Here is a 12,434-nt window from a genome sequence, read left to right as displayed (position 1 = left end):
CAAGAGCTTATATGGTAAACCAGTCGTAACGAAAGAAGGGAAAGTGAAAAGTGGAAGGAGTATATAGAGCTCCTATACAAGGGAGATGAAAGCAATATTATAGAAAGGGAACTGGATGTCAAGAATGATAGGGTGGATGATATGGTACTGCGAGAAGAATTTGACAGACATCTGAAAGACATAAGTCAAAAAAGGGCCCGGGGTTAGACACATCCCATTAGAACTACTGATAGCCTTTGGATAGACAACCATCACAAAACTCTTCCACCTGGTGTGTAAGTTGTATGAGACAGGCGAAATACCCTCATACGTCAAAAAGAATGTAGTAATTCCAATTCCAATGAAAGCAGTTGCTGACAGGTGTGAAAATTATCAAACTATCAGTTTAATAAGTCGTGGTTGCAAAATGTTGGCAAGAATTCTTTACGAAAGAATTGAATAACTGATAGAAGCTGACCTCAGGGAAGATCAATTTGGATTCCGGAAAAGTGTAGGGAAACATGAGGCTCTACAGACCATACGATTTATCTTAGATGACAATATAAGGAAAGACCAAGCTACATTTATAGCATTTGTAGACTCAGAGAAATCTTTCGACGATGTTGAGTGGAATACTCTCTTTGTAATTCTGAAAGTAGCCGGGGGTAAAATATTTCGAGTGAAGGGCTATTTACAGCTTGTACAGAAGCCAGACGGCAGTTGTAAGAGTCGAGGAGTAGGAATGAGATTCAGTGGTTGAAAAGAGAGTGAGGCAGGTTTGAAGCCTACCCCAAATGTTATTCCATATGTACATTAAACAAGCAGTAAAGGAAATCAGAGAAAAATGTGGAATAGGAATTGAAGATTAGGGAGAGGAAATAAAAATTTCGAGTTTTGCCGACGGCACTGTAATTCTGTCGGAGTGAGCAAAGGATTTGAGAGAGCAGTTGAACGTAATGGAAATTGTCTTGGAAGGTGGGGGTAACATGAACATAAACAAAAGCAAAACAAAGGTAATGGAATATAGTAGAATTAAATCAGGTGATGCGAAGTGAACGAGATTAGGAAACGAGACACTTAAAGTAGTAGATCAGGTCTGCTATTTTGGCAGCAAAATAACTGATGATGGCTAAAGTAGAGAGGACATAAAATATAGACTGGCAATGGCAAGAAAAGCATCTCTGAAGAAGAGAAATTTGCTAACACCGAATATAGATTTAAGTGTCTTTTTTGAAGGTACTTGTATAGAGTGTAGCCATATATAGTAGAGAAACATGAGCAATAAACATTTCAGATAAAAAGAGAATCATACGAGGGTTGTCCAGAAAGTAAGTTCCGATCGGTCGCGAAATGGAAACCACTGGGAAAATCTGGTGAAGCTTTGTATAGATGTGTTGGGCAGTGTCTGTACTGCCCGTCGATTGTGTCGCGTCGCTCTTTTCAGTTTTGAGTGAACAGTGAGCATGCAAAGATGCGTAGGGAATAGCGTCTCCCGCCAAGTATGAGTTCCTGGTTAGAGATTTCGCCTATGTCATCCACCTCGCGTAACACAACTGTCGAGCTGTTTCTTCTTCATGCCAATTCTCGGCCGCACACTGCAGGCACAATGAAGACGCTCCTGCAGCGTTTCCGACGAGATGTGTTTGATAACCCACAATGCAGTCCGTAATTGGCTACCCCTGAGTCTCATCTCTGCTCACAAGAACCGCTGGCTATGAAGACAAAATTTTTCCACAGACAACGAGCCGCAGACCAGTGCAGATAATTGGCCTAAAGCACGGGCGGCTGCTTTCTATGATGAGGATATTGAAATTTGATGTAACACTACTACAATACTCGAAGTTGGAGCTGCGAATATGTAGAGAAGTAGGTGGAAGGTGTACCTAACTGTTGTAAATAAAACGTTTCTGGTTTTCGTTGTGGTTTCCATTTCGCGACCGATCGGAACTTACTTTCTGGACAACCCTCGTAGCTTGCGAAATCTGTGCCTCAGAAGAATGGTGAATATTAGATGGGTCGATCATGTAACTGAAGATGAGATACTGAACAGAATTCGGAAGGAGAGAAATTTGTGGCACAACTTGGCCAAAAAAGGGGATCGGTTGATAGGACACATTCTGAGACGTCAATGGATCACCAACTTAGTATTAGAGGGATGTGTCGGGGATAAAAATCTTAGGGGAGGCCAAGAGAGGCATATAGTAAGGAGAATCAGAAATGCGTAGGTTTCAATAGTTACTGGGAGATGAGGAGGCTCGCACAGAATAGAGTAGTGTGGAGAGCTGCACCAAACCAGTACTTGGACTAAAGACCACAACAACAACAAGAACAGCAGCAACAACAACGGTTTTGAGCATTAATTACCTTTGAGTTTGGACGTAGCGAGTTGACTTTAGTCAAGAAGGCCTTTAAAACGGATAAGACGTCAGTATCAACACGTCATTGAGTTTGGACCAGGTTACTGCAGAATGAGCTGGAATGTAGCCACTGTACGTGATTGCTGGCAACGGTGGTGACGAAAGCGCACAGTTCTGCCTCTGTGTCAGTGATGACCGTCTGTTGGTAAGAGAAAGGCTACCTGAGGGCCTGGAAGCCACCTTTCTGAATGCCAGGCACAGCGAAACTACACCTGCAGCTATGATCTAGGGTGCCATTACATATGACACCAGAAGCACTCTCTCATTATCCCATACACCCTCACGAAACATTTGTATGTCAGTCTCGTGATTAGACATGTTGTGCTGCCATTCATGAACAGCATTCCAGGGGTGTTTTCAACACGATAACGCTCCCTCACATAGTTAGTTAGTTACGTGTTCCATTCATCAATAACACGGAAAACCGTTATGATGCGGAATGTGTCAAATGCACAAGAAATTCGCACAAGAAACAAGTTTTTTTTCTTTTCTTTGTTTACATTATAGTGTTATACATAAATATTTCTATTATCTATCCCATTCCTTTAAATTGCACAAGATGCATACATTATATCTCCAGATTTATTTACTCATATTCAAGAAATCATCTATAGTATAGAAGGAGTTGTCAAGGAGGTATGCATTCAATTAGTTTTTGAAACTATTACGGCTGTCTGTCAGACATTTTATTTCATCTGTTAATTTATCAAAAAGTTTTATAGCCGCATATTTCACCCCTTTCTGTGTCAAATATAGGTTATGTAAAGGATAGTGTAGGTCTTTCTTTTTTCTGGTATTGTAACCAAGAATGTCGCTGTTTATTTTAAACTGGTCCATGTTGCTGAGAAAAAATTTCATTACTGAGTAAATGTACTGTGAAGAAGTTGTAAGAATTCCTAACCTTTTGAACAGATGCCTACACGATGTACGACTATGAACCCCACACATTATTCTAACTACTTTCTTTTGAGCAGTGAATACCTTTTGCCTAAGTGTTGAGTTGCCCCAGAATATAGTTCCGTATGACATCAGAGAGTGGAAGTATGCAAAGTATGTTAGCTTACTAATTTCTACATCCTCAGAATTGGCAATTATTCTGATTGAAAAAGTTGTTGAACCTAGTCGCTTTAGCAGATCCAAAATATGAATTTTCCAATTAAAATTCTCATCTATATGTACACCCAAAAACGTAGTATGCTCTACTCTGGCAGCTGACTTCTTTTGATGTGTTATGTTCTTTGAAGGAATTATACTTTTTGCAACAGAAAATTGGATGTAATGTGTTTTTTCAAAGTTCAGAGCAAGTCCAGAAAACCAATCAATAACTATTCCAAAGACATTTGTATAATTTTCTATCGGACTTTCTTTTACTGGATTAATAATTATGCTTGTATCATCAGCAAACAGTGTCAGATCAGCATCTTGTTTCACATAAGATGGGAGGTCATTCACATATATCAAGAACAGGAGGGGACCCCTGATCGAACCTTGTGGAACACCTCATGTAATTTCACCAAAGTTAGATGAAGTTTCAAACTCCTTTGAATCACTTAAGCATGTAAAGAGACCTTTTGCTTCTTATTCTGTAGATATGACTTAAACCACTCATATGCTGTTCCATTGACACCATAGAATTGTAATTTATCTAACATAATGTCATGGTGTGCACAATCAAATGCTCTGGATAAGTCACAGAATATTCCTACTGGTGATATTTTACTATTTAAAGACTCTACTATGTGGACAGTGAAATTGTATATTGCTGTCTCAGTGGAACAGTACTTCTGAAATCTGAACTGTGATTTACTAAGCATCTCATTACTGTTGAGATGGCTAACCACTCTTGAGTACATTACTTTCTCAAAGATTTTGGAAAATGCTGTAAGCAAGGATACTGGCCAGTAAATATTGACATCTGGGGTTTCCCTCTTTTTATAGAGAGGCTTGACAATGGCATATTTTAACCTGTCTTGAAAAATGCCCTGAGTCAGTGATGCATTACATATGTGACTCAAAACATCAGCTGTAATTGTTCCACATAGTTTTAATAACTTGTTAGAGATATCATCTACTCCAACAGAACATTTATTTTTCAAAGATTTAGTAATTTTCGTTATTTCACAAGAGGTTGTTACATGAAACTTAATCTGACTAAAATTTTTCAACACTAACTCTTCCATGTACTGCCTGGCTATTTCTTTTGAACTATTTTCATCAATTTTTTCTCCTACACTTAAAAAGTGATTGTTAAATACATTGGCTACCTGTGTACTGTTGGTTAAGATGGTCTCATTCTCTTTAACAGTAATACTACCTATCCCGGTGGTTACTTTTCCTGTTTCCCTTCTAACAACATTCCGTACTGATTTGATTTTATTGCTGGAGTTGCTAATTTCTTCTCTAACATACATATTTCTTGATTTCCTTATAACTTTTCTCAGTATGTTACAATAATTTTTATAGTGTACAACTACTTCTGGATCTTTACTATTTCTTGCTGTCTCATACAGTTTTTTTTGAAGACACTTTAATACCTGTAGTAATCCAAGGTTTCCTTGAAAAGTTTGTGGTGTTACAGTTAGTAATTTTCTTTGCAAAACCATGTTAAAAAGGGATACAAATTTATCAAGAAATATGCTGCATTTATCTTTAGCATTTGGCTCATTATATACATCTTCCCAGTTTACATTTCCTAAACTATCTCTAAAGTGATCTATAGATACCGGGTTGAGCACCCTCACACTTATACTTAATGGTTTCTGAAGTGTACAGCCTGTTAGGTTTTGGAAGTTAATCAGCTGTGCATCATGGTCAGATAATCCGTTTACCATAGGCAAAGTGTGTGCTTGTTCTAGATCCTCTTGCTGTACAAACACATTATCTATTAGAGTACTACTGTCCTGAGCTATACGTGTAGGGTAACTGATCACTGTTTCTAAGTTATATGTTGTTATAACACTTCTAGTTTACTTTTCCTATCAGAATTGCGTAGAAAGTTAACATTGAAATCACCACACTATTTCTTTTTGGCTGACAGACAGCATAATAGGGAATCTAACTTTTTTATGAAAGCTCCCAATCTCCTAGTGGAGACCTGTACACTGTTGCTAATATCAACACAACATTATCTAGCTGAAGTTCACAAGCACAAACCTCAAAGTGCTGATCAACACAAAATTAGCTTACTTCAACAGTTCTGTATTTATACCCTTGTTTTATAGAAATGGCAACTCCACCTTTATCCATACTAGATCTACAAGTGAAAGATGCCAAATTATACCCATTTATACTGACATTTTCCGTCCCTACAGTTACGTGGTGCTCAGACAGACAAAGTATATCAATCTCATTCTTAGTTTTTAGATCATCTAAACACATTATCAGCTCATCTACTTTATTTTTTATTCCCCTGATATTTTGGTGAAGTAAGTTGATACCACCCTTAGCTTTATCCCTACTTGCTGTGTATGAAGTTTCTTTTCTTCTATTTTCCTTGATTGTTGTCTGTCTGGAAATTGGCTTTAACCTAAAAAACCTGTCTGCCTGGTCCCATAACCACAGGGATCACCCCTTGTGTGACTATGGCCGTTAGTTTAACCCAACATTCTCTATGGAGTATCGACATGTGGCATTGGCCTGCTCGATCAGCAGATCTGTCCCCACCCGAGCACATATGTGTCATCATTGGACAATAACTCCAGCGTTATTCACAAATAGTGTTACCAGATCCCGTGTAAACCGACCAAGTACAACAGGCATGGTACTCCGCTGCACAACTAAAATCTGACACCTGTACAGCACAATGCATGCATGTTTGTGTATTTGCATTCAACATCCTATCGGTTACACTGGTTATTAATGTACCTGCATTTCAACTTGCAATGGCTTTCTTCGAGTATACCTTAACCTGTTCATCACTTAAATATGTTACATAGATAAATGTATTCCAATAATTTCACTAGTCTGTATTAATTACTTCTTGGTGTTGGGATGTATTTCCCCATCAGTTTACATAGGAAATTCGAAGAAAGTAAGAAATAAAAAAAAGATGCAGAAGACTTTCTTTCCTACCCATACCTATTTCGACTTTTCACTTTCTGTCTGACAGCCCCACGTGGACTGCAGCCTGAGAGATGGGTCAGAACTCCTTCAGAGTTAACATTACAGTCGGAGAGGTAAGGTAATGTCAAAGTGAGCCAGGTAAGTCAGGAAACAGATACTGAGAACTGAATACTTACACAGAGCTGTGTGTGTCAGGTTTTCAACCCATGCACATATAGCGCAGCTCAAAATAGGAGGAAAAAAAAAAAACGCCACTTACCATGTGTTCGAAAGCGAGGGGAATGAACAGGTGTGAGAGATACGTCACACCGAGGGAGAGCAGCTGCGCGGACTCTCGCCTGTAGCTGGAGTAGCGTTCCAGGAACCCTGCAGGAGGAGGAGAAAGGCGACATACCAGTGAATAATCCAGCGCATCCACTTTCTGTTAAAGCACAACTTTCACTTCCTGCCTTAACCAGCTTACAGACTGTAAAACTGTAGAACTTTTGAAACTACATACATGTCGGAAGTGTTTAGAGTTGCAACGCGGACACCTTTACGAAACTCATACTCCAGTATTTTTTGTGTCTATGGGCTATTTTTATCGCATCATCCTTATGCGAGCTTATTCTCAGTATTTTCAGTCCAGCAAAATGACATCACTACAGATGGTATTTGGTGGTACGCGTGGTACATGATACAGGTGTTGTGTGTTTCTAATGCTAGTAGGGGCACAGCACAACAAATATTGTCGAGAGTATGTGCATGTGTAGTTTGTTGACGCCTTTCCGACGCTGAGGTACGTCGAATCTTTGGCGTGAGGGACTTGATAACGTCACACCGAAATATCACAAGTACAGTTGGCTGCAGTATATTGATGGCAGAGCATGTGGCGACATGATGGACTGAGGACAAGAGTGTGGCAAGAAGACCACCAACCGACAGGAAGCGATTCATGGAACCTGGTTTGAGATGTGGATTTGCCATGTAGCTTTTACCACTGACAACAGAGACTTGGATCGAGCAGACCCAGTGTCGACTGGGACATGGCGTGATATTCATCGACGGGAATGACTTTCTGTTTGTGGTAGTAAGCCTGGCGCTGCTTTTTCTTCAGACGACCTTCTGAAAAGTCTCAGGAAGCGGTGATACTCGACATACATATCTCTCCAATACATGGTATCATCGTTTGGGAAGCTACTGATATGTCAGCAGAACTCATTTCTAAATTGCTGAAGGGGGCTGTATACTCGCCACTATATAGCAAAATGGTAAACTCTGATGTCATACCCGTTGTGTGCATGGTACCAAGTGGCATATTTCAGCGGAATACCACACGAACTTATACTTTACAGACATCTAGAGGAATGCACGAATCCGTGAATAGCAAGCCGTGTCCCCTGATTTGTCAGCCACAGAGCATGTCGGAGTTGGGGCAGGAAGACGTATACCATCATAAAAGCCGCTGTCAGCAATGCTCATGCTTTGCATGCTTCACCGCAAGTGCAAGACTGAACATACAGACTAACAAGATAATTGCAAGACGAGGTCAACGGAGTGTACTCAAGAGGATGAGTGGAGCCTTCAACACCACATCACTAGAGACACGCTGCATTGTGATGGGGACTTAAGAACGGCAAGCTCGATAAATTCACCGAGATTACAGGAATCATCATCACAAAGAAAACACAAATGAAACAATGGCGGATTCAAACATGACAGAGAGAGTGCAAGGCATTCGACAAGGGTCGCCAAGTTCACTCTTTCTTCCCTAACGTACGCGAAATGTTGCAACTAAAACACGTCGACCCAAGCCAGAGGATGGTCCATTTCCTGACCGGCAACTAACTAACACTGAAATATGCATTTGTGGAGAAACTGGGACACCAGAACGCATCGTACTGCAATGTAACACGGTAGCACATGTGGGACCTATATAGAACGATAATGACATCGCCAGAATAATATGTAATCCCGTAGCTGATAGTGTATCGAACACATTGTACGAAGAATACAAGCGCCAAAACCTATATGTAAGGAGGCTTACACAAGCACAAAAACACAACAAACCACGTCGGAGGACGCAAGCACGACCATAGATTCCTAAACTGAGGAATAAAGCAACACACTAAGGTTGAATATGATTAAAATGGGATCAAGACGTAAGGGACCCAAACCAACAACACACGACTCTATACGTCATAACAGAGCCACGAACAACACAACAGGTAGTAACAATCATAAAACAAACAAAGCACTGACAGAATGAGTGACACCACATAAAAGAACTTTAGTAAAAAGGCAAACGTCGTTTGGGAGGAAAAGGCACGAAAGAATTTTTGTTCCGAGGCTCCTCCTTCCCAACGACGCACTGCATGTTGTGTATAGTATACTGTACACAAGCAGTAATGTATTATACGTTTTGTTATGTGTAGGCAGAAGTATATTCTGTTCTTTATGTAAAGCTACAACCAATGTTTTTTATACATCAGATGTATTTTCTGTATAAACCATGTATAAAACCAAAAATCTAATGGGTTAAGTTATTTAAGGATTACTGCACTCAAGAGACAATGAACTACATTCTATTTCTACTACTAAATTTACAACCAGACGTTTATTCTTCATGTAAAACTAAAATTCGTGTACCCCATGTATCAAATGCTAGATCAGTATATAATCTGTATACCACCAGGTGTGTATGTATGTAAGGTATCACAAATAATATACCACAATTACCAACAATTATACAAAAGTCTACTGAATATAATACAGTGTCCCAACGTGCAACTCCCCATGTATCTACACACACGAACACAAAAAACCCACAACAACGTCATCTCTGATGTGATCAACCAACAAGCTACTTAGCCTATATTAACACATCCAAATGCAGCATATCACTTCTCTCTACGTGTTGTACCTTATTTTTAACAAACTTATTGTATGACATTTTTTCGACTTTTGCATTATATAAATTATATTTTCCTCAACTAGGCAGAAACAACTTTGGCAGTCCTAAAGCATTAAATTCTCTGCAAAAGTAGAAAATTTTTTATGTACTTTGTTATTTATGTTATTTAAAATAGCTTTAACAAATGCGTACCAATAACGCTGTAAAAATATGAGCTCTTTGCTATTAGATTTAGCAGCCCTCGATCGACCTTAGATTTCGAGGTGGAGGGTACTCTGTGCTGTTAATGAAATAAATAAATGAGTGCTCATCAACAGACACAGCATGTGTTTCAAAATCGCAACTAATCCTTCAAGACGATACTCAAAAAGCATTTCTTATTTTCATAGTCCATACGAAATGAATGTTGAACCATGTAGTACCCATAATACATTCAAAAAAAAAAAAATATCAAGCCGGACCACGAGGTTATATATTCTTAGTCCATACGAAATGAATGTTGAACCATGTAGTACCCATAATACATTCAAACAAAAAGAATATCAAGACGGACCACGAGGTTATAAATTCTTATTTATATCGACGGAAGATGCGAAATTGTAACTTTGGCGGCCGGCGGATGAATGTGTGTCACTGCAGCGCTGTTTCACCGCCCAGATGGTAAGGATAGTAAACAGCGGACATGACGATACGAGGGCATAAAGTTTTTTGAGAATTTATTTCTGTACAGGCAGGACGGGGTGAACCATGGCAGAATACAGCTTCCAGAAGGATGCGTCGACTTAGGGAGGCGACAGAATGTGAGGACCGAGCAATCGTCAGAAGCACTCAGAGCCCCGGATTCGTCGTTATCATCGATCCTACGCGCTTCTCGCGCTTCAGTGACCACAACTAAGCACTAAAGAGGCGGCTCACAGAAATGGGCCTGAGCTCACGGCGCCCGTTAGGCCGACTAACACTGACAGTTCACCGACAAGCCCACTTGCAGTGGTGTCGGGCATATTAGACCTGGAATCTCATTCACTGGAGTAGAACTGACTTCAGTGGTGAGTCCCGTTTCCAGCTGAGACCTTATGACCAGCAAGGATGTATCTGGGTACCAAGCAGACTGTCGGCCGCCATACGGCCCACAGTCAGTAGTGATTTCCTGCGGTGCCACTTCATTTCGTAGGAGGACCCATTTGGTTGTCCTTCGTGGCATCCTTATAGCACTGCTCTATGTCGGCGCCCCGTTGTGCTGCGCATCATGGCAAGCCACATGCCTTACAGTTCAGAAAGATAGTGCTCGCACGCACACAGCGAGAAATTCTACTGCTTGTCTTCGTCCTTGTCAAACGCTGCCTTGGCCAGCAAGTTCTCTGGACCTCTCTCTCTAATTGAGAACGCTTAGAGCATAATGTGCAGGCACCTTCAAACACCTCGGAAGTTTGACGATGTAACGCGCCAGTTGGGCAGAATTTGGTGTGAAATCCGTCGCGAGCACATCCAACAACTCTATCAGTCAATGCGGAGCCAAATAACTGCTTGCATGAGGGCCAGAGGTGGACTAACGCCTTTCACACAATTTGTAAAGCTCTTTATCTTGAATTAATCATCCAGTTTTTATGAAATTGTAATCACTTGTTTATCTGAACGTGTACATAAGCTCTACCGATTTCCGTACCATTCGGAGAATTCATTCGTTGTGCGTCGTTTTTTTTTTTTTTTACTTATTTTAATTTTTTTAACACGTGGCATTACAGCAACTGTGTGTCCTAACAGTGTCATAAAGATGGTCTTCGATCTCGATTCAATTCTCTCCGCATTGCTGCCATGCCTTTTATTAGTACATATACCGAATACGTTTTGATCGAAACGTGTATTTTTCATACTGTTTGTTGGATTGAAACCTATATACAATATTTTCTTTATGAACATCCTTCAGTACCTGCAGTTAGATGTAAGAGACGACTAGAAAACTGTCACCTTCGTAGTTAAAAAATAACAAACAGGGAAAGAATTTACGCTTTTAGGAGACCTCATGGAAATTCCGTGTAACTCTGTCTCTAGCCTCTCTTCCTAATGACCTCAACTGGGAGAGCAAGAGAACACGTAAGAATCTTCGTGTATGCTATAATCAGCCGGATGCGCTCGATATTGTTCCTCATGAAACTAAAGCTATCTAAGACAGAAGTGGCTGAAAACTTTCAAGTACAAGCGGTGAGCCTCGATCTGTCATCTGCCTTGTTAACGAAACTACCCGTAAAGGTCAGAAGACTCAACAAGAATCAATGGCATGAGTATGCTGAAGGCAGTAGAAACCATGGCATTAAAGACAGGTAATGTAATCCACAGAATATGTGTCCTGTGATTGAAAATGTTTCATGAATGTCTCCATTGGCAGAAGATTCCGGATTTGTCTTCCACTGGTATTTGCAGGTGGGCACTGCAGAGTGAGAGGTGACCGCAACACGAAAACTGCGTAAACCAAAAGCAGTCGAAGCGTGGAGTGACGGAAATCAGAACGTGGTAGGTCAGGTAGAATATCTCAAGACGTAAATACCAAGGCTCAAACTATAACTACTGAGGGTCAGTGAAATGAAATGGAAAGAAAAGGATTTCTCGTCAGCAGAATATGGGCTAATATCAAGCTGAAAAAGAAGAGATGTATGTAGGGGTCGTCATCAATGGGAAGGAGGAGCAGAGAATATGTTTCTGTGAACAAAGGGGCTCTGACTACTACGGGACTTCACATCTGAGATCATCAGTCCCCTAGAACTTAGAACTACTTAAACCTAACTAACCTAGGGACATCACACACATCCATGCCCGAGGCAGGATTCGAACCTGCGACCGTAGTGGTCGCGTGGTTCCACACTGAAGCGCCTAGAACCGCTCAGCCACACCGGCAGGCTTCTGTGAACAGCTCGGTGATAGGATTATTCTCATCAGAATCGACAACAAACCAACCACAACAACAATAGGTCAAGAATACATCTCGACGTTACGGGCATAGGGTATTTCGGTAATGAATTCAGTTTAAGAGCAATGGACATCTCTAAAAAAGGGAATAACATCACTGGACAGACAAAATAGGTATACGG

General features: G+C 40.5%; 1 protein-coding gene across 3 annotated transcripts in view; it reads right to left on the bottom strand.

Annotated features, from left to right (window-relative positions):
* LOC126457710 (uncharacterized) overlaps positions 1–12,434 on the bottom strand; it is a 95,410-nt gene that overhangs the window by 40,471 nt on the left and 42,505 nt on the right. For all 3 annotated transcript variants that reach the window (XM_050094240.1, XM_050094241.1, XM_050094242.1), the window contains exon 4: positions 6,718–6,824. In XM_050094240.1, coding sequence (XP_049950197.1) covers positions 6,718–6,824 — 107 coding nt within the window. The remainder of the gene's footprint in view (positions 1–6,717; positions 6,825–12,434) is intronic.

The sequence above is a fragment of the Schistocerca serialis genome, chromosome 2, assembly GCF_023864345.2.
Source record: "Schistocerca serialis cubense isolate TAMUIC-IGC-003099 chromosome 2, iqSchSeri2.2, whole genome shotgun sequence".
Lineage (NCBI taxonomy): Eukaryota > Metazoa > Arthropoda > Insecta > Orthoptera > Acrididae > Schistocerca > Schistocerca serialis.
The sequence above is the reverse complement of the archived record's forward strand: the minus strand, read 5'-3'. Positions and strand labels throughout refer to the sequence as shown.